The 23,949-nt window shown below is 38.0% G+C and overlaps 2 protein-coding genes across 3 annotated transcripts in view; one reads left to right on the top strand and one right to left on the bottom strand.

Moving 5' to 3' along the window:
* Positions 1-23,949, bottom strand: part of Naa15-16 (N-alpha-acetyltransferase 15/16) — a 35,580-nt gene that overhangs the window by 7,843 nt on the left and 3,788 nt on the right. The gene's annotated exons all lie outside the window — the stretch shown is intronic.
* Positions 8,180-23,740, top strand: LOC105263356 (uncharacterized). 2 transcript variants are annotated; one of them, XM_011299538.1, is made up of 3 exons: positions 8,180-8,562; positions 8,638-8,733; positions 19,640-23,740. In XM_011299538.1, the coding sequence occupies exon 3, from the start codon at positions 19,640-19,642 to the stop codon at positions 22,610-22,612; it is 2,973 nt and encodes a 990-aa protein (XP_011297840.1). In that variant the 5' UTR covers positions 8,180-8,562; positions 8,638-8,733; the 3' UTR covers positions 22,613-23,740. The 2 variants fall into 2 exon arrangements, with proteins under 2 accessions (XP_011297840.1, XP_011297831.1); XM_011299529.1 differs by lacking the exon at positions 8,638-8,733.

Raw genomic sequence — 23,949 nt, 5'->3', positions numbered from 1 at the left:
GGTTTGTCGGAGGGATTGAAGTATCGTGGACGATATTAGAATATTTGAATATTTGAATATAGTTTTAGGCTGATTCGCGTGGGATCACGCGCCATTTACCATTTTCATTGACAGAATTATTTACGTAATTGAAGTCGGATTTTTCTAATGGAAAATCCTTCAGCCTATTTGTGTCATTAATCGATTACCTCAAACAACTTTATTCGAATCAAATAAACAATTTATCAATTTCATTCCATATTATTTTTAAAAACCATTTGTTTGTTCTGAATCGAAAAAATTTTCCTGGAATTTGATTTTTTAATTTGGTAATTGATTTGTTAAGACAAGTAAATTGCGCGGTATATTGAAATAGAGTAGCCATTAAGTTTATTGTACGATACAAACGACCGGGTGTAATTGTTGCGGTCGTGCAATGCGATAAGGCCCACGCCACCTTCAACCACAACAATTTTCCTTTGTACGATTTGAGATGGTACTTGTAAATTCACCCACAACTCCAACAAGAGTGCACCACTTCGCTTTCGTAACAACGTCCGTGAAAATAACGGTCACGTTTTTTCCTTTTTTTTTATTATCATCAAGGAACAAAAGTGCAACATAAAAGAGGATGAAAATTCTCACGTTACAAGTGATGTATCGCAATAGATTCTCATTAGAAACATCTAGTCAATCGATATTGCTAACAATTACGACAGTTTGCAGGCATTTACTATTTTATTCATCCATTATTTCACGTTATTCATCGTTTTTATTAATGAACAAGGGATTGTAAAAATGATGAGAATATAGCCGAACGTCAGGGTGCAAATAGACCAGGGGAATTCGTTAAATTGATGATGAAGTCATTCCTGGAAGTCAAACGAATGAGAATATTAACGATCTGTCAATTTTCATATCGTTCGTGCTCGCATGACAAACGAGGAATTATTTTCATCTGGATGTTAATAAATGAAAGAGCTCGTACCACTTTGTATGGTGGAGATAAAAATTGAAACGTCAAAGAAAATTTGTGGAATTTGTCGGTGGTAGAGTGGAGCCTTCATCAATCTCAATTTAATTCAACGAAATCAATGGAAAAAATCTGGTCTAGTTTTTGAGTTCACGCACCTTCACAACGATCGCAGCACCGCAATGTATAAAAGGAAAAGGAATGTATGATTTAATTATCAATTTCATGAATTAATTACTCCACCGACTATTACCATAATTAAGTATCTCTCGGGTGGATCGTTGAGTGAATTTTATTGGCAACGTGATGTGGTTTATTATTTCAGTCTAAAAATTCAGGAATAGTATATAATGATTCGCACCGGATGGCTGACCTGGGTAAAATGGAGAAAATTGATGTTCGCAAATGAGCCGTGTTGGAAAGTTGAAAATGAGAGTATATGAGAATGAAGATGACAGTTTACACTAACGAGTCTCACGGTTTTGCTAGGCACTCAACATTTTCTCTTGAAACTTCAGTCTGTACAACATCAATTCGATGTCGCGGAAGACAAGATGAACAACGAAATCAAGAAAAAATCAAATTTTCGTATAAAAAAATTGATGGAATGGTGAATTGAAGAAGTAAGGATGATTGATGATAAACGTCCATTCAATTCCTCCACGTGTCAAAGAGGAACAAAAAATATTATAAAAAAATGGAGAATGATGATGAAGAACGTCTGATGCCAACTCAGAAATAAATTGAGTTGTGATAGACTTTTAATGCTGCGTTAAATGCAAAGCAAAAAATTACTGCGAGAAAAATTTGTTTTATGAGAAAATCAGTGGGAGTTATAATTAATATGCACCGAGAAAAAATTTTTCACTCACACAGGCAAATATTCATTAAAGGAATTATCGATCTCAATGGATTCGATGATTTTGTCTGGAATTCAAATTTCGTCTGTATGAATCAGTAAAAAAAAATGGAAAAATTGAAATTACTCAGAAATTAACGCCCGCGCGTATGAAAATTAAATTTTCCCCTGAAATTACCCAATAAATACCAGAAACCAACGAGTAATTACAATATAATTCCAGATAAAATCCCGTGAAATTAAACTTCTCAGGCAATTATCAGAGTCGGCATTGAAAGAGCTCCAACATATCGCAATGCCCAATTACAGTATTTAGAAGGGTTTATCGATGGCGTTTATTTGAGAAATGAAAAATACTAGAGTACATGAAAAAAATGAGTGGAAAGGAAGAGAAGGAAGGATAAAATGTTGAAAAAGATAAAAGGGTATGGTTTGGAGCGGTTGCTTTGTCGAGAACTAGAGCTGAGTGCATCGTCCCTCGATCTGGCACGATATTCTCGCCCACGTTTGTCTCCTGGGTCCATTCGCGTCTGCAAATCCTTGTATCAATGTGGTACATTGGGGGTGGGTGGGTGTGAGGGGGGTACATAGTGAAGGGTGTGTACAACAAAAACCGTGTGTTACCGGGGCAACAGAGTGCACGGTTAAAAGGCGTGGCATATCTGAGTAGGAGAATAAGGAAAGGTATATTATGATACCAGAATCGCGTACTGTATCGATGGAAACGGGAACTTTTGGTAGAACTGGAGTGCACGACACCCGTGGAATGCTGAATTCCCATGATAATTCTTGTGGCGATTGCCTATTAAATAAATGCACATAGGGCCCTCTTACATTACACTTTAAAATTCAGCTGGAAAAATTGACATTTCCAAATTTTTTATGAATATTTCAAAAAATCTCTAGTTTCAGAGTATTATTGAAAGGATTATTACAAGGAATTTATGGGAAATTTAATTTATTTTATGTGGAATTTTTAGAATAATTTGGAAAATTCAAGATTTTATTGAAGGATTAGAATCGTTTCACAGGGAAAACATTTTTTTTTTCAATTGTCCAAATGTATGGGGGATTTTGAGAGTGGTATCGATGGAAATAGGAAATTTTGGGGAGGAATTGATTGAAGAAAATGGTCTATTGTTAATTTAAAATCGTGAAATCGTGAAATTTAAAAACAATAGTGTAGTTTTTATGGGGCTAACAGCATTTTTTTTTATTGCAGCGTCAGGGTAAATTAAACAATAATTGTTTCTCGGTGAGAGTGGTTATTAAAATACTTTGAAATGAGGCTCTACACGCCGATGCGCAACTCTCAATGGGGTAAATAAAATTCCAGGACTTGTTAACGAGAACAAGTACAAGTACGAGGGGGTCAGCAAAAATCCCATAAAAACATTGTTAATCACCAGATGCTCCGAGGAATCAATGTCAACAGAAAATCATTTGGTGATTGGTGAAACCCGAGGTAATAAAAATAGGAATAACGAGATAATAGTCGATAGGTCTACAGAATTTTGTTATTTTTGCATTAACGAGCACAGAGTGTGTAACAATCAGCGATGCTAATGAAAAAACCTAATGAACGTGGAAATTGAAAAATGAAAAAATATTCTCAATCACGAAGTGATCGAGGAGATCAATTACACCGACCGGCAATTCCCCACGACTGGTGAAATACAATAATAAAAATAATAACACCAACATAATTGAGGATACACCGGAGAAACTACTCAATCAACGTCTCGAGATCAAAACATCCGGTGAAATATTCTTCAAAAATTTAATCTCTTCATTTTTCCCAAACCCATTCGTTCGATATTTTTTATTTTTATTTTTACGCGTGTGGCTCATACGTGCAAAAATAACCGTAAGGCGCCAAACAGACAGAAATAATAACAAGGGCGGGGGAAAACCCAACAACACGATGAAACAGTCAGAATGACTGATTAATAACGGAAGAATATAATAAAAAATACAGGAAAAATTTATGGGACAATTTACCCTGACGCTTAGACTGTTAGAAATTTTTAAAAATTTCACTGGAGATGTGAGAAGAATTCTTATAAAAGTGACATTAAAAAACAATAAAAAAATAAATAAATAAATAAATAAATAAACAATTTGAAAATGCGTCAGCTGATGAGTATGTACGACCATTATCAGAGTGACACTTTCCCCTCATGCGAAAGAGTTCGCAATGCGCTGGAACTCTTTCATTTCATCTAGACTTTTTTTTTCTCCCTGGGTTTCAGATTGCGGATAGTGTTTACGGTAGGATGTATGCAATACAAGGTCATTGTCCGGAAAAGAAACATGAAATTGGCGCGGGGAATACCTAATGTCGATCCGATGGAAATTTCTAATGGTGACGGCGGGGAGATGAGTGTTATGGAGACAGAGGTTTAGGAAAGTCGTGGAAAGTGCATAAAGGAGATTTATTTTGATGAATGGAGGTGCATTGTGTTGGGTTGATTGCAATCCGTGAAGACAGCATTAATCAAATAAATTATTTTTTATGATTTTTATATCATACGGAAGTGATTTTGAGAGAAATCTCAAGATTAAGTTAATGAGGGGATTCCCAGATTTTTTTGGCAGCAGAAACTCGTAAATTTTTACTGTCATCGATTTTTCCTTCGAAAATATTTGAAAAATCCAGAAAAAATCGAATTAATTATCGAAAATTTCTAATTATTGATTAATTCTATAGATAATTGATAAATTATGAATTTTTCAGTACAAAAATTATTTCTTTGAATCTACAATACATTTAGAATAAAAAATTCAGTTATCAGAAAATTAATGCACGTCAGGTAAAATAGAGAGAATTGATTTGAATAAGTAGAAAAAAAAACTACAATTATTTACTTTCAATTTCTCTCCATTCAAAACAAATCCCTGCCTTTGAATCCCATTGATACCTGAGATAAGAAATTCCTAACGGTTGATTTTCAGTAAAAGAGGAACCCCTCGATCAGCCACCGATTTCTATACCCATCGCAGATTGAACACAAAAAAAAAATCCATTGACTATCTCATTCACAACTTCCTGAGTGAGAGCAAAATTTCCCTAGCTTGTGGTCTAGACACCATTTGCCAGATTAAAATAGAGATCATCAGATAGAACAAGCAAAAAAAAAAGGCGTTGAAAATCCGTGATCTTGAAATCGTTAACCGCTCTGATTCTCGAATTCTCCAATTAAATCTTTCCAATTAATCTCGCATTAAATGAAGTCCCAGGAGCTCCAGCGTTAAAACAACATAAACGACAGAAAGACCGAAAAAGAACGGAATTACTCTTTATCTTTTCACTCTCGGTAAGTGTAAATTACTCGCAAGGCTGAATCGCTTTGTAATGACTATCAAACTGAACACAATGGGTATTCTATCCGAACGAGAATGCTGAGATTCATTTAATTACAAAGTGCATTAAAACCGTCTGCTCTAGGGGACGAATTAAATAGCGTGCGGTGTGAAAAAAAAATGCAAGGTGAATCATAAAAAGCGGAATTTTCTTCATTGCTAGGAAGACAATGGGTGAACGCCTGATCCTTCACCTTGCGATGAATTTGTCACGCTGCTTTCACTCGTTGCTATAACTGTAAAAACTCCACGACCGTCAGGAAAACCGTTCTGAATTTAAATTCACCAATTTATCCATACTCAAGCGAACTCATTTGATACAACGCGTGTGTTTTCCTTGAGCGAGTCATTTCTTTTCCATTCTACGGTGAATACAAAAACTTCGTACCCATACCCGAGAGAATATTGATTATCTGATAGTCGTGGAGAAGATTTTCCGCTGGAAAATCGGAGGTAAATTAAATTTTCTGAAGAAAATAGGATTCTCAGAGAAATTTTAGCTGCTTTTATCACGTGTTCATACGGTATTTTCATAATGATATTTATGATTTCTTTTTTCATTATAAATATCATAAATTTCACTATATAAAATGACTAGAATAATTCAGTAATTTTGTATTTCAAGTATTTTGGTATTTCGTTATTAAAACCCGGAAAATTCGATAAAGTTTTTCCAACAATTTATCTTTAGATGATGCCTCAGTCGAATGTCTTCGCGTCATGGTGAATTTAGTTACTTAATAATCAATTCATGATTAAAAATAAGTCCAGGCTTTTCAGGAGTGGAAAAACTGAGAGTTAGCGCCAAAATGAAAATAACTGGAGTACGTGTAGACAAGAGGATGACTCGACTCAATTCTCATCTCTGATTTCCAAAGCCCGACCTTGCCTATGACTCAGTTCACCTTGTTGAGAATTCTAAGATGAATGAACGGTAGGATTCCCCACCGGATTTGCCATTAAAGTCGTGGCAGATGCAAAAAGAATGATGAAAAGTGTTATGACGTTGAAGCAATTTTATTCATGATCTTTTGGCAAGAATTTCCAGGACTCTGCGTCATAGCTGTCGTCAGCTTCGAAAATCATAGAAAGACTGACACGTTACAGAGAAAAAAGTGTAACATTTCATGTGGTTGACAGTTCTTGGTATCAACTGATGGACTCAAAGATTTAGTCATCATCACTAGGAAAATTAAGCTAAATCGCGCAATAGATGACATCAAAATTATATATTCCGAGTGATGCCATCGGATGACTGCTGATCTAATTGAGAAGAATTTCTGCAGAACTGTCAGACTGACAGATTTTTAAGGAGATGACAATAAACAGAATGATTTTTTCTTGAAGTTCAAAAAAAAATCGGATGTAATACTCTTTTGGAGTTTTATTATTATTCAATGACTTTACGAAATCTCAATTGTACTACCTTTTGCGGAGTCATTGAACAAAGGTTAATTTGAGAAAATGTAATTATTTCCAGAAATGGTGGAATTCCTGGGAAATAATCCTGAAATTTCTTCGGAATTCGCTTCCGTTCGCGATTTCTCCCGTTGACCCAGAGTGCAATTAATAAACTGAAGTTTTTGGTGCAGTATCATTAATGAAATCATAAATACTCAATATCACCGGTGTACTTGAAATGAATTGCTTATTGCCATGAAACATTAACGTCAGTCGTAATGAATTTATCGAGCGGTAGAAAGTTTCTCATAGGCCCTCTAAATAATTAATTGTGCTTGACTATTAGATCGGCAAGTGACCCCCAATGTATCAATTAAATTAATGAGAAGTCATTGAAGTTTTCATTGGAATTGTCTCAGGTAAATTTGAGGTAGAGATCGAGTGCGGGATAAATAATTTATGGTTGTGATTGAATGATGTTACAATGGGGCGACTGGAATAACTGATAGCCATCAATCAGTCTCACCACGCATACCAATGAATCACATCTCTGAATAGAAAATCATTCATTGGACTGCATCTCACCAAGGACACAACCAAAACACACGCCTCCTATGTGAATATCAAAATGCAGGTGAATCGATTGATCTGTATTTTACCGAGTCAAATCGTAAAAAATGTCATTTCCTTATCAATATTCTTTCCTGTTTTCGCTTTGGAGAGAATATTGAAACTGGGGAAGGAATGTCTCATGCCAAGATATTTTTTCAGACGTATTTCGTTACACCTGATAACATCTTGGATATCTGATAGAATGTCAATCTATCAGAAAATTTTTTATGAGTCGTTTTTATGATTAGGATAAAATCAATCAATGATATTATTTTCCATCATTTTCCATTTTGATCGATGAATTTTTTCTCTAAATTTCATTTAATATAAAACTAGTTTGGAAATTAAGACTGAACGTTATCTCCGAAAATGGATGATTATTTTGTTAATCCCCATCATCTACCGCATTTTCCCATAGCCTTCAATAATCCACGCTAAATCCGCAAAACCCCAACGAAAAATCCTGACCCCCGCCAGGACTTCATTAAAAACCGCGACCGGTAAAATCGCGATTGAGTGCCACAACGTGATATTGCAACCAAAGTTCACAGTAATAATCCCCCCAGCTTGAGAGTTCACTCCCTGGACCCCGACTAAATTCCGGAATATAAAATAAAAAATCCCCAAAACCCCAACCAAAAGTCCTGATCCCCGGACTGCATTAAAAACCGCGACAGCTAAAATCGCGATTTGCCACAACGTGATATGCGACCCAGTTTTCGGTAACAATCCCGCGGACCTGAGATCCCTCACGTAGAGATCTCCAGCAGAGACAAAAAAAAACAGAAAAAAAAGACGACAACCACAAAATCCTAAACAAGCTAGATATATAAATAAATAAGTGCCTAATGCACTTGCTGTCTGTGAGCCGTGACTTTTCCTTAAAGTGGAAGGGGATCTGTGTGAATAGGAAAGGGGGGACAGGGAGGAAAGAGGTGGAGAGCTCTAGACCGGGAGAACACGCGGAGTATCACGAGTCAGTCAAACTCGAGGTACATCGCGCGCTGGTGAAGTCCACTCTCGAAAGAGAAAAATAATTTTAATCTGCTGTTCCTTCTCGTTTTTTTTTCTACTCCTTCTTTAACCTCTCCCTCCCCTTTGTACGTGTATGTGTTTGTTTGGGGGGCTAGGGGGTGGGCAGAGGTTGCGCATGGGCCGGGGGGACAGACCCAGTGCAGTGGGTTCATCTTCGCGCTTGACCAGTTGCATCATGGAAACGAATCGAAGAAGATACACCGAAGGATCCACTCCTGTGTAATACGAGTATTTTACTCATTTCTGTCATCAGTGCAACAACTGATTTTTACGAGGAAAGTGCAACCCATCGGGATCGAGGCTATACTATCGATCAGTGCACGTATCGATCGAATCAATCGTGAGTGGATTTGATTCTTTTTTTCGTCGCTTTTTTTTTCTTTGCTTTTTGGATGTTTTTTCTTTTCTCTTTTAGGGAGGATTTTATTATTTTAGGGTGATTGAGAGGTTCAAGGGAATTTCAGAGGGATTTCACGGGGAGCTGGTGGGATTTTGGGGGAGAGATTTGCCGGTGAGTTGTGGAGTTATGAGATTTTTTTTTTTATGCAGCTTTTTGGGCTGAAAGGGATGTCCGTGATAATCGCGAGAGGCATTGGGAGTCGTAAATACGGGATTGGCAGATTGGAAAATTTATCGGCGTCGAATATTTTTTGGGGGATTAAAATTGGGGATAATTGGGATCCTGGGACAGGGCGAATCGGTGACGGAATTCTTGTAGTGAAGGCAGGAAATCGAAGCTAGACTAGTTGCTGTTAGATAATAATTTTTTTTATTCTACTGGACTTGAAATTCCTGTTAGAACAAATTTATATCGAGTTTGTCGATATGTCGCTCGCAAAGAATTCCAAAAATAGAGGAAAATCAATCACTAAATTTCAGATTCCCCTAAATTCCCTCAAAAATTTTTGAACATCACGACTTTTCCCGCTAATTACAGATAATTCATTTCAAATCATTATAAAAATTAGAAATCCGTAGATACGACTGGTTTTCCGAAAAAAAAAATCAATGAAAATTGAAGACAAGTTCTCTCGCTGGTAAAAAAAATCTGCCGGGAAATAGATTGAAATTCCAGAATTAGTATTGACGAAAAAAAAAAACTAAAATCCCTTTTGTACCGAAATCATTGCAATTCCCTCCACGAGGAGAGCCGGAAGTAAAACATTTAGTCTGCACGCGTCGTCGGTGCGCCTATTGGAAAAGGCTTTCACGATACATCAGCAACATTTATCCGCACACACACGCATATCTCCCGCAACAGCGGAAATAAAAATGAAAAAAAAAAAAAAAAGTCAGAGCTGATCGATCTCTACTGCACCTCGTTAGAGTAATATCCCCGATTTCCGGCTGCCATTAACCAACTGGACCAATTGCGAAAAAGGATTTTTCAAATTTTCTCCCCACCTGCGTTACTTCCGTTCAACAGCTTCACGCATTTGTCTGATCATACACTGGATAAATCCGTGCATTTAATTACCCGTGATCGGTTGAATCGATTTGAATTTTCCTAATGAGATTTGCATTCGTCGTGGGCTGTCCGCATTGCTTTCACTCTCGTTCAGGTATTTTTTTTCTTCATTTTTTTAATTTTCAATGAAAAAGAGAATATATACGTGAACACTGTAATTGAAATCCCTCCGTGATGACTATTCTCAATAACTCGGACAAACGGAAACGACTCATGCAATTGAAAATTCCTGAATAGCGCCGGGAAAAAAAATGAGACGGAGTTTAAAAGAATTTATATCTACATCTGGGGTATATAAATATTTGCTGTCACTAATGAGGTCGCCAAAATGACCATAAAAATAGTACTTTATGTCTCTGTTATTACCCAGAATGTAAAACAAAAGTAATTGCAAGAGATCAGATTGAAATTGTCTCCATTGCCCTCGTAATGAATATTATTCCAAAGAGAACAGGTTTATAGATTAAAAAAAAATAATATATCAGTGAGAAATGCAGTTTCATCAATTGGTAAACCACAAGTTTAATTTGCGCTCGTAAATTACTTTTCCTGAGGTTAAAAATCATTTTCCCAGTAGATTCTATTTGTTTTTAATCATGTGAGACCACCTGTCGCGGTACTTAATGAAGATGGAGTATAAATTGTACCTTCTCGAGTGATTACTACTGTTTTTCTCCCGATTCTCCATATTCTCTTCACTTGTCATCCAATTACTGGCGCTCGAGTAATTATATTATTAAGTTCCCCCCTCGGAGATGCGCTCTCGTTTCAATTGCATAGTCCGCTATGGATAATTTGTGGTAAAACTAACTGGAGATGATGAGGATTAAAAGGAGCTCGAGGGAATGCATGATTGTCGCATTTTCACTGATAATTAATAATTCCAATTATAAACGCTTGGAATCCGGAAAATCCGGGTGGGGGAAGTGCAAAAAATTTGCAGAGGGAATTACTTCTTAGGGAGTTACCACTTATTCATAATCTTGCATAATTCATTTTTTTTCGTTCCTCGAAACAGTGAAAGTCCACACATGGGTTTTTATTCCCTCTACTATGAAGAAGAAAAAAAAACAATTGCTGTTTACTTCGTTCAATAATTGTCTCGCTTGTTGAAGGCTCTGATGATTCAAAGAACATATATTAATTTTCAAATGATTTCCACAATAAGTCGCTGAAAATTTCCTCATCGCAACGAATTCGCGGATTGTTTCATGAATATTTCGGCACGCGTTGGATTCTCGGAAAATTTTGGCTAGTTCAAGTAAAATTTTATATTTCTCTGGAAACTCAAATAAATTCCCGAAATATAAATATTCATTCATAAATTTCCATATTTCTGAGAATAAAATTTTGCTGAATTTCCACGAATTTTCATGGAGTAATTGAGTCGAAATATAAAGATTGCTCGTATTTTCTCAAGACCTCATCGATTTTCAGTGAGAAAATCTCATCAGCAGATATTTCAGTGAAAAATTTCCAGATTGGGAAATAATTTCATTTATCTTTCTCCCCGCGCTCGAGATAAGAATCAGTATTACGAGAATCAGTCCGCAATAATCCAGTTTTCCTTCAAAACCCGACATTTACCGACGAGATGAAAAAACGATGTAAATGATATTTAACAGTTATATCTGGTTACCAATAATAATAAATATTATTATGGATGTCGAGGGCGAGGCGAACAGGCGAGAAATGATAAAACCTTGGCTCCGACCTCCGCCGCGAATGCATTTAATGCATTAATCGTACCTTTGAGTCAAGTTTTATGATTGAAAATTTTTAATTTTGATTAGAGGATAGAGAGACGTTCGTCATCGACTATTAAATCATTGGAGGGCACCCAGGGGGTCACTACGAGCGTGGGAATGCGTTTCAATTTTACCAGAGGTATCAATTCAGGAATAGAACTATAAATTCGCCTGCAACATTCATGTCAACCTTATTACAGTAAATACTTTCGTTCAACAATTAAAAATCCACAAATGAGAAATTACCATCGCTGGAAAGCTCGACTGACAGATAAGATAAGGGGAATCATATAATTATCCGTCCACTTTTTGTCAACGTTTTATGTTAAAAAAAAATTGGAAGAATTTTGCGAAATGAAAGAAAAATTCACCCGCAGAGAGAAAAAGTTTCTGGAGTCGAGAAAATTAATCTCAATTATCGTCAATCTAGAAAATCCGGTTCTAACATCTAGACCGTTTTTTATATTGAATCTGTTTTTTGATATTGAGAAGATTGGTCTAATACTGGATTAATTTATTTTTTTGCGACAAGTTGGAAATTATGTGGAGAATTTTCAGCGCGTGAATTCCTGGGTAGAAAATAATTTTCATTATTTCTAGAAACAAAAGAATAGACGATTAACATTCTACGGCATCGGAAAATCTCCATCCGATGCTACATTCTTCGGCAATCATTAGCGAGAATTTTCTCATATTAGTCTCCACCCACGCGCGAAACAGAGTTTCATGAAAATAAGTTCTTTCACCTCGGCAGAACAATTTGAAAATCATTTCGGGTGGATTTTAATATTATTGTCGAGATACATTCGCACACTCACTCATGGAATTAACATCCAGGTGAAAATTACAGTTGCGATTGCAACACGCCACAAATTCGCGAAGGCCAAATATGGCGAGAGAAATACGAAATTCCGCAAAAGTCACGAATCGGTTGAGTTAAGTAAACAAAGAGATTGGGTGGAATTATTTCTAAGAAAGGAATTACAGAGAGTGAGGGATTACACATGAGTTGACAATGCGATAATTACGTACACTCTTCAATATTTGATAGGACTTTTTTTCGCGTGATGAACAAAATTCTCAAGAAATTGATTGCCCTCCGTGAATCATTTTGGAGATTGGTTTATGAATGCAACCTATGAGACACTCAGAGAAAGACAACCAGAGGAGTCGATAAATCCAATCAAACAATTATTAATGGAATTTGGAATGGAAGGTGTACAGTAAGAATTTTTTTTTACGTCGGAAAAAACTTCCCCTAAGATTAAAAAAATAATCTTCCCAAATTGTTGTTTTTTTTAAAATTCCATATTCAGCTGGGTTCAATGATTTGTTTTTAATTGTCGAGATAAATTCCTGTTAATTGATTTTAAATTCATGGATAATATTTTGTTGTCATTAAAGAAAAATATTTCCGCGTGAGTCACCAATTGATGAAACCGAAAAATTCAATTGTTGAATGAGAGAACAGGGGGAAATAAACTCGAACTAAAATAGCCGGTGAGAGTCACGAATATGTAAGACCAAACAATCCAATTGTTGATGAAAATTTCAAGCGAGAGGACTGAGGCAATGGAAAATTAAATAAAAAGCCGACAATGTTCAGCACATGTGACAATGTTGATAGAGCAATTCACATGGTCGGGCGAATGTGATTTACGAAATAATCGAGAAACACGTATATCGGGAGAAGCCAATTGGATTAGCAGAGTGTTGTGGAATGTGAGTGTAGCAAGGTGGTAAAAAATTGCTCCAGAGTTGAAATTGGGACGTTAACCTTGTCTAGCCTGGTGTGCCTGTTCAGTATCCAGTGGGACACGAGACTAAAAAATTATTTCAATAAAAGCAGAGTGATCAGAACCGGTTTCGATGGTGCTCTATTTTCATTTCCATCCAATAATCTCAATATCAGATATAAATTAGTACACCTGGCGTTATAAGCGTCATGAACCTTAAAGGTTTCCCTCAATCAGTTGAAAATTCTCATTAAATCTTCATTAAATCTTCATTAAATCTTCATTAAATCTTCATTAAATCTTCATTAAATCTCTACATTAATTGGTAACATTCCAATTATTAAAAATAATTCCATTCAAACATTCCAGCAGTAGAAATAATAATTACACATTATAATTATTATATTACAAATAATTATTGAATTGTAGAAGAAATAATGAAGTTGCATGTATTGAGAAAAGGGAATGGGTGATATTATGAATGAAAATTATTGTTCCTCCCAGTACTGATAAGAGGTACAGTTGAAATAACTATTTTATTACCGAGTCAGGATGAATTTCGCTAGGAATATCTGTAGTACAGCAATTGGGCAGCTGTTAAGCGATTGAATCGGAATGATTTGCAAATGATAGTGGGATTAGTACCCTGAGTTCAAGTGGCCACTAGTATCATCAACTTGAGATGGCTGGAGATAGTCCGGTGTATGTTGAGTGATTGAAGTGAGAAGTTGTTGGATAGATACAAACCAATTGAAAGTGAGAGTGAGAGAGTGAGACGAAGGAAGAAGAGGTGAATGTGGTAATCCCCCTCGGGGATATCACGCGGGATGAAACGGGACGAGTACATTATGCAAGCAAAAGCTGACACCCGGTCAATGCCAAGGTAGTCCAGTCAATCCTCTCCAAGTTTATTCCCAGTAATTCGCACTGTAATTCCACGCAATTTATTTTTCCCATCGCAATCCTCGCGGATTCTCTCTCGAGGGAAAACCCGGAAAATTCAATTTTCCTTTCCATTATGCAAACATTAGAAATTCAATGAACCAAAAAAAAAAAATCGTTTCTTTTGTCTCCAGTACGGGTTAATTGAATTTCCAGAATTGCTTATGCAGTCTATTTGCAGACATTATCGCATTTACATGGACATTTGTTATTTATTATATATTTCAGAGAGTTGTAACTCGCTGAAAGTTTACATCACTGGAGACTATAAAAACACTGTGAATTTGTTCACACAATAGGAAGTTCCTTAAACGGGAGTTAATAATTTAACGACGCGTTAGTCGTCGGCTCACGTTATTCACCGAGAAAGTGTAGCATCAAGTGTATCGAGTGGGGAAAGTTATACAATAAACAATGATATAAGACTAGAATGAGTGTAAATTTTCTAAATGCTGATCGCTCGCCTGACCGAGGTACACATGTCTGCACTCGCCATTACGATGAAGACTTTATAAGACTTTAAAACTTCATTCACTCTAAAATTTCAGACCATTTCTCCCAACTGTCTCTATTTTATTTCTATACCGACATAAGAATAAAATTGCGCAAAAACATCTAATTTCCGAAAAAAAAATGTAATTTCTATGAAAAAGTCAGAGTAATTGTTCTACGATTATTATTCTGTGCTGAATGTTTGAAATTGTGAGTAATTTTTGAGAAAATGCGAACGGAAATGGGAATATCAATTTATCCGTTATTAGCAGATCGAATGTGAAATTTACAACTCGATAGAATTTCGATAGGCAATCATCTGTAACGGAGTATTCCTGATTGAGGGTTTTCGAGTCACTACTTGTCATTATTTTCAACAACTCCCAGTGCAGTTGTCTGGGGCATTCGGCGTTCTGGATGATTAACCAACGAAAGTAAATGCCCCAGAGTTTTGCTCATAACATCGTCTACAATGGCCTCAAGAACATAAAAATCACACGGTCCTGATATATTCATTTCTGACTCAACGGGCCATTCTCGAAACAAAACTACGTCACTGGCGATGAATTATCGTTTTACGAAATGTTTGAATGGGGAACAGGTAAATATAGCCGGATTTAATCGACCCGATGACATAATTCCCTGGTCGTGATACTGAAAATTCCGCTGTGTAGGCAATTAGCGTCGTAATTAGCCCCTCCTCATTTGCCGAGCCAATCATCACGTGACAGCTCAATAACAGGTGGGATTTTAATGGAAGATCATATTTACAGGCCGGAAAGTCCGAAACAAAATTATAGAATTGGTTGTAATTACATACGGTTGTCATTGAGAATAAATTTTTTATAGCTTGAATGTTCCATCGAAAAGTTGCCTTTTCATTATTTTTTTTCCCATAATTTTCATCGAATTTAAAATTGTTCAAATGAGTGATCATACAATAGACTAAAAAGATTTAATTCGAATGATGTTTCAGTTTTTGAGAAATATCCTCAAATCCAAGAAAGACAGCGAATTTTTTGTAGAAACCTTTTCTGTAGATATTAATTAGCTCTACAAAAAAGGTCCAGACGAAAATTTTGATATCAGCCATGAATTTCGAGATATTATTCGAGAATTGTCAAATACTGAAAATCGACATTCGACCACGTGACAACAGATCAATTCATATTCATATATTTTATGTGAGAGCTCAAAAATGTTTTAGAAAAAGTGGAGCATTTCGTAAACAGGACATAATTCACTGGCAATACCCAATTTATGCGTAAAATGGTACGAGAATTATTGACCATTGAAAATAGAAATTTGTTATAAAACCCCATAAATATTTTCCGTCCCTTGCTTCACGCTCCACATACCTATATTCGGTACAATCTCGTCGTTATTCATGAAGGGGCCCTAGACTAATGTCAAAAAACGTACCAAGTACAAAGGGGAGGGGAGGGTAAATTGTAGCGCAAGTGAAAAGTGTTGAAACTGCCCAGACACACCCTGGGTCACGCTAGCCTTTCACTCTCATGTGCTCCTGTCCCGATCCTATATATCACAGTCGATCTTTTTCTCTTCTATTTTCACTAAATATCATTAATTTTTAATCCCACCGTCGGTGCGACCGAATGGAGTGCAAGGTCCAAGGATAAGCCTTCAGGCGTTGATTAGAAGTGATTAAGACCGAGAGAGAACAATAGACTAAAAAAAATGGCTCTCAATGATTACGACTTCGGCTATGAAAAGACATACCTCAAGAAATAAAATATCTAAACAGCCGCCACTTATCTTTAATCAAAATTAATTGATTCACTCGACTAAGGAAAAAACATTGCGAAAGAACGAATGGAACAATAGATGTCCGAATCCTCAAGTGCTCCAGTTTTTGATGCTCTGAGACTAAAAGGAATTCTCATAGTTCTGTTCCAACTGAGTTATTAATCTCGATTAAATTTCCATATTTAGTTTTTGGAGGATCTGCACTAAGAATAATTGTTTATCGGCATTCAAATGAAGTTTATGTGACTCGCAGGTGCAATTTTTTTGTCGTAAATCAATGAAAGTAGTGGAAAGTGACGAGATGTGAGGGAATAATGGATGAATTTATTTAATTCGTTTGGCCGAAATGAATTTGAATTCATGGCATCAGAAGTTTGCGTGCTTCATAAAAATTTTGACGGTGTGCAGTCATGTGAAATCTCTATGATCTCCCCACAATTTTTTATCGTTGATACATTCATTGAATCAATAGCCCGATGTCTATATCGATCTGGCTGAACTCGATAAACCCAATTTTTACCCACCAATTCTGATTTTGCAACGAACCATTTGGATTTTTTATCCACTGTACACGCCCCGAGCACATACTTTTAACTGGGACCACATTAACTCGCGTGAGACTGTCTCGAGATTGGACCCCGCGGGTGGACAAAAAGGGAAAAGTGAAACGAACCGTAAAGGTATCCAGAGTCCCCTAAAAAACTCATTTTTACACACTTCATCTCACTACTCTTGCTCTCAACAATTTTTCACTGAAATTCCAGCTGAAAATCTTTAAAATTTATCGCATGCGCCATTCCTACGAATTTCCCAGAGCGTAATAAAAATCTGTACAGAATTAATGAATTCCAAAATAACTTCCATTAATTATCCCAACGTATGCGAAACAAATTGGTTGGCGATAAGAATTAAAATGAAGATACATTGGTATATTAATTTTTCCGTGAAATTGAGGGAATCCCACTGAATTTCAGAGTTCTCATTTCTCCATTTAAATTTCTCCACACTCAGCTGCTTTTTTCGGTGGGCATTAGAGAGGGTAGAGTTCATTTCGATGTTTGCGAAAGCATACAAGTGTACCTCCGAACACAATTCCCATTCCCATGCGAAAAAAAATATGCGAGGAGTGTAGGTCGAATTCAAATAGAAAGTTTTTAGGATGAAACTACAAACTTCCCTTTCAAATTGATAAATAAATAAACGACACAGTTACGAGAAAGGGATGAGAGATGAGAGGAGACATCCGGAAATGATGTCCAACCAGAAATTAAAGGTGTGGAGTACATCCGAGAAAGTGCGAGAATTTCCCCCATCATCGAGATGAAATGAAAACACCCCGGAAGTACAATCGATCGTGCGCTGTGATTATTTTTAATAACAATGGTTGAACGGTTGATTGTTAGTTATTGAGTGGTTTGATCCACTTAATGATCTTTTTCTCCTTTATCTTTCGCATTTGACTTCCCTCATGATTGTAAAATGTGAATTGGAAAAGTACCTGGTGTCCTTGAAGGGACCTCACGCGGTGGGAAAGGTGGTGAAAACGTGGCAGAGTCACGTGCCTGATCTCGTATCTAATTTCGCTCACTCGAGGTTTTACTACTTTATTTATCAACTTTGTTTCCCGTTATAATGTAACATTTCTTCAAATAGAAAATAATAGACCGTTAGTACCTTTATAACCGAATTGAGAATTCAAGGTATAAGTGTAAATTATTGAATAAATCATTGCTCCAATTAATTACACTTCAATAATTTCCTGACATAAAATATTTATTCATAACCCACCGAATTTGAATATCACACCGAAATAAATTATGAATTTGAACGGAATAAAAAAAGTAACTAAGAGAATAATCTTATGTTTAAATAAAAAAAAAAACTGCTGCAAATTCTTTAATCTAATCTAATCTCAATAATTTTTTTTCGAAAATGCGTGAAAATTTTGAACATGCAAACGAGTGGATATACTGCTATGGATTTTTAACGAAATTTGTAAGAGAAATACGAAATAATATGAATAGTGGTATATGATTGAGATAAATAATATTTCTGGGTGTTATTTTCAATCAATCATGGAGTGGCCTTGATCTCACAAATTAATGAAACCCGTCGTTAGCGAACGATACGTGACCATTAAACTCCACTCATTACACATTCAGTTAATCTCTGAAATACAATTTGACGTGGTGCATTCAATTAAACGTAGACCGTACCGAGGGCAAATAAACGCTAATGCAGTTCATTGAGATCATTCAACTTCCGTGATACGGTATCTGAAATACCCATGGCAAACATCAGTACCTCGATTTTAATGCATCTCACGAAACAGTTGTGCCACGTATAAACGTGCAAACACGCCCGCAGGTATCTCATGGGTTTGAATTTTCAGTCTGAAATACTCAAACGTCATTATGCCCCTCTCCTCCAATAGACGACGTTGGTCCATACCTCCCAGTGACCTGTGAATGTCTAGTAGGAACGTTCACCGACTAGCGAAAGGCGTGGCTCTTTTATGCCTTACATTCCGTTATCATAGATCAATTGATGCTTTAATCATCGGAAATAATCCTCTAATTCAATACATTTATCGACAAAATCCCTCTGAAGACACGTAAATTCCCCAAGTAAATCATTCTGCTAAATTCCTGCTAACCCGATGATTAATAAATCTCGGTTTAATCTCGAATTTTTTTTGTATCGAATAAATTTGTTTGGCACGAGTGAATTTAATTGGAGGAAATCATTCTTCACTCGGTGTACTTCACCGATTGAGTTGTTTAATGTTAAAAATTAATTGGATTCGATGTTGTGGCGAAATCTTGTCGAATGGCTTAGAGACATTTTTTGATATGTCATCGGCTGGGATTTGAGTTTGAGATCGAGATCTGTGACGAAATGATAACGGGCTAATTATCGAATTAATGAGTGCAGACGCGATAAGAGATTTTTTTTTGTCGGTGAAATAATGTAGAAAAAGGTTGCTTCAAGTTTTTAATTGGGTAATTGGAGTGGGTAGATCGATTCGAAAGTCCGATTGCTAAAGCTCTGATGGATGTATTGTCAATAGTTTTTTTTATCAAATGATCAATGATTCAATATCGGATAAAATTGGTTATTAATCCCTTCGAAATATTAAACGGTGATATTTCGATATTTCTTTGACGACTGAAAATTTATTATTCAATTTTCGCGTTTTTCGTGCAATTTTTTGAAATAAATTTTTCGATATTCCACAGCCAACTGATAATCTTGTCTTTCCAGATGCAAACTTCAAAGAAGCTTGTGCTAGTCTACCTGGCGGTAATGTCGGCGTTGGCTATGGGTTCGGAGGCCCCTCGGGCCCTGCGCGACCTGCGAGACCCCACGAATTACGGCCCAGTGCGGCTTTTGACAATCCTGACGAACGAATTGACAGCAGAACCCAGTAAAAAACCCCCGCGACTAATGGGGGGTCACCTAGAGGGTACCCCTCCACCTCGAGAGGAAGACGAGGCGCAATGGGACGACGGATTGACATTGTCCTCCGCGGGCAACGGAAAGGAGAATAAAAAGCCCCATGTGGACGACGACGAGAAGAAAACCCTCGCCCAACAGGTCAAGGAGGGAAAATACGGTCTTATCCAGAACGAGATAAATCCAACGAGATCAAAGCGGCCAGGTGTCATCAGCTACCTGTCGAACCCCGAGGTGCCAAAAGATACAGCGAAGAATCTCGGAGGCCTCGACGAGGAAGAGATATGGCTGGCGGAGAATCATGTGCTAGTTCTCCGAGGCGGTAATTTTCCCGATCAAGCGACAGAAGGGCCATCGGGGGATCTCCGTGGATGGTCACCGATCGATGACTTCCAAGCGCCGAAGAGGCAAGTTAAAATTCCGTCATCGCCGAAAGTTCCCCCGCCCTTTCCCATCCAACTGACTGAGGGTGGACCGGTGACAGTTATCGGTGGAAATGACACGGAAAAGCCCCAGTGGTTCGACGGTCTAATCCCAGCAAACGAGACATTCCTCACTTCATCCTGGAACACCACCGAGGACAATCAACCCGACAGAAAAACAAATTCCGGTCCCTCCCTCGGAGGAATCGTCGGCCCTTTCTTTCCTGCTCTTCCCCCAGGTGCTGTATTCCTGCCGCCACCAGGAAATCAGTCAGACTACGACGAGGACGATCAATCCATCTACTATCCTCCACCTTACAGCTTCAAGTACACCCCGGACAACTCCACCGCTGTTCCCCCAGGTCCTCTCGTCCCCGGTATCATTCTCCCACCGCCACCCGATTTCTTCTCACAACTTGACGATAACAAGGCAACGAAATCCCCCATCATGAAGTATCTAAAACGCCCCAGCACCGCAGCGAAGCCACAGCCCCACTTCCACCGTAAATCAAACCCGAAGCCTCATAAATTCACAGCGAGCTCCATCCCATCATCAACTAAGGAGCCAAGACCATTTACAATGAAACCCCTGAACAAGTTGAAGCTGAAGAATACGACGACCGTGGAAACGGCATCGAAAAAAGTTCTGCCATTAGCTGAGGTGACAACATCACCGAACCGATTGAACACAGTAGAGATCTCGGAGGTGAATACAGTTAGACCAATCGTAACGAATCAGGTGATCGAGAGTAGCACCGAGGAACAGACGGAGAGGCCTCGTTGGACGGGTACGAGCCTGAAATCACCACCAATAGTGGCATACTACGCATCATCACCATCGCCAATCGACGAGCCTGTAGATATCACAGCGAAAACAACGAAACCACGAAAAATTCTGCAATCTGTTCCAAGCTCAGCCTCTTATTACTTTTACGAGGAGGCCAGCGACGATGTGTCGGGCACGACCCCAACACCGGTTTACTTCCAGGAGACGTCTCCCTCGGTAGAGGGTTACAGCCCTGAAAGCCAGACGAAGAAGCCTTACTTCATCGACGTCGTACCCTCGCAATCACCCGATGAGTACAACGTAGAAGTGATTGAGCCAGTGATAAAGACATCGGCACCCGAGTATCAGTATACAGTGGCTGTCCCCAGGGCCCAGCCCCCGAGAATGCTCTCTGATGATCCGATCATCTACAAAACCGTGACAGACAACTCACACGTGAATCTCCACTCGTTCTTCACGACTCCAACACCAGAGAGACTCCATCCCCAACCAAAATCTAAACCAGTGTATCAGTACAGCTTCGAAGCAGCTGATTACGCACAACGAGGCCGACAGAAGAAGATTTACAAACCGATTCAGGAGATCCACTCTCAGAAGGAGGTGTTTAACGAGTGGCAGGATGAGATACAGAACAGTCAGCAGTACAACGATTACGATGGAGAGGTCATTCCCGAGCAGAGATTGCAACCAGAACGATCTCATTACAGAACTAGAGCGCCTAATTACCCGACAACGATTAGACCAAATGTTGTGGATACCACGGAAAATCCACAACATGCTTATTACACGAAGCAGGAGGAGAGGCTGTTGGACGACGTCACCAGGGAATATTTCACTAATTTTGGGAGGAAAATTACCAAACATAAGCTGGTGCCAACGACACCGATCTATGGAAAAGAGAGTGAAGCCGAATTCCAGACGGAGGAACCCAATTATCCGACAATTAATTCCTTCTCTACGAATTCATTTGATGAGAGACAGAAGAGTTACGATACTCCCAGGGTGAAGGTTCACTACGGTGACCAGACCGAGAGGCCATTTTCGTTGGAGGGGGATACGAGGGTGAATTATCGGAGGCCCCTACCTACCCTCAATCCTGATGCTGAGTTTTTACCCGGATATGGCCCCACAGAGGAACGTGGAAGGGAGGGAATCGAGAGGTTCAGAGAATCAAAGCCCATCAGAGAGTACATTCCCGTTAAGGCGTACAGAGGACAGACTCGAGAACCCTCTGGACCCACTCATTTCGTACCTCTCGAGGAAAATAGAGAGAGACAGAGAATTTTTCCGCAAAGACCGATATCACTTGATGGTGACACCGCTGTTAATTATCGAGTGCCTAGACCCCCAATCAATCCCGACGCCGAGTTCATTGATCCCGGGACTAGTGGACAATCGAGGGAGGAAAAACTGAATTGTTATTTTGCGTATAGATTGCCTGGGGACGGCGGACATTTTTATTTTCTCACTCCGCACGCTATTTCACAGGGGCAGGAGGACGACGCCTTTGACTACTCTAGACCCCGAGGCACTAGGCGAGCCAAGCAAAGACGAGGGCCTAGGAATGTTTAGAATTGCGTTTCGATGTATTTTACGAAAATTTTGAGAAAATCCATTAGAAGAGAACACGACTCGTTTCGTCGTTCCTCTATTGAGTATTATTACTGTTAAAAAATTGATAAATTTTCGGGAAATTAATGTAATTCGGTTTGAGGGGCTCAAGTCGATTTTTGGTATTGGCTATTTTTTATGGAATATCTCGGAATCTAAGGGAGATGACGATTTTTTAGTAATTATCTTTTTCGCAGGCATTAATGAGCTCTTCAAAAAGTTTAATATGAGAATTCCGGTATCTTCTCTGGATTCGGAGAGATCGGGTACTGAAATTTAACCAAGCGGCAAAACTTGGAAATTTTAGTCACAATTTTTTAACAGTAAGTCTTGGGGTAAAAATAATATTCTAGGTGTTTTTAACTGTCACATTCGGTGCAGAGCTTAGTCGACAGTGAAGACATGCCATACTACGGTTTTTTCAACGAATTTCGTGTTAATCTGTGTCATACGCGACTGATGTATCAGCAAATTGCTCCGGATAATTCGTCCCTCGATTTGTATTTATTCGTGTAAATATGAGTTAATTTAATTTCCGATTGATCAATAACTAGTGAATAAAGAAAAGGTTTTGAGTTGAAGTTGATTGACTCCTGTGTGTTTGTATCGTCTGTGATTAATGATTTTTTTTCCCCCTAGATTTTATATATATAATACGAGGCACACATGTGACGCAACTATAGGGGTGGAACTATTTATATCCCACTATGGTGTTATTTTATGATAGCGAGTAAAATAAGATAAATCGAATTCGACATTTCATGATTTAGTATATTTCCTCAATAGGCCGTTTAAAGATTTTTCTGGCGATTGAGTTTAGAGTCCGAGGCGAACCTGAGGAAATACAACTGTGCGAAAAGTTCTTTCCAGCCGAGTCACAAACGATATTTTTTGTCATTCAGTTTGAGAAATGGTTTTCGAGATCAGTGAAAATTGGACTGGACTGGAAGATTCGACTTATCTTGTTTCACCACTTCGTTAGTGAATTGAATCTATTGTTTTTTTTTTCTCTGCAATTCAGTGTAAGTAGAGTTAAGTTGATGTAAGACCCAATCTCCTGAATAAATATGTATTTACTCGATAATTGAATGGAGGCTAACGGAATGGAATTATTTTCACCCCCTAATCCAGATTGTGACCAAATATCTGTGTCATGGGTTAATCTTGGAGAGAACTCATCTGTTCGTTGTCTCCATCTCTATTTTTGACTCGACACACTGTATCTCAACGCTTGCAAAAATACGACTCCACTTCATCGGAGAATCGAAGTCTGAGTGGGCAGACGAGACGATTTCAGT

This window comes from Fopius arisanus, unplaced genomic scaffold, assembly GCF_000806365.1.
Source record: "Fopius arisanus strain USDA-PBARC FA_bdor unplaced genomic scaffold, ASM80636v1 scaffold00001, whole genome shotgun sequence".
Classification (NCBI taxonomy): domain Eukaryota; kingdom Metazoa; phylum Arthropoda; class Insecta; order Hymenoptera; family Braconidae; genus Fopius; species Fopius arisanus.
This window is presented reverse-complemented; position numbering and strand designations above follow the sequence as displayed.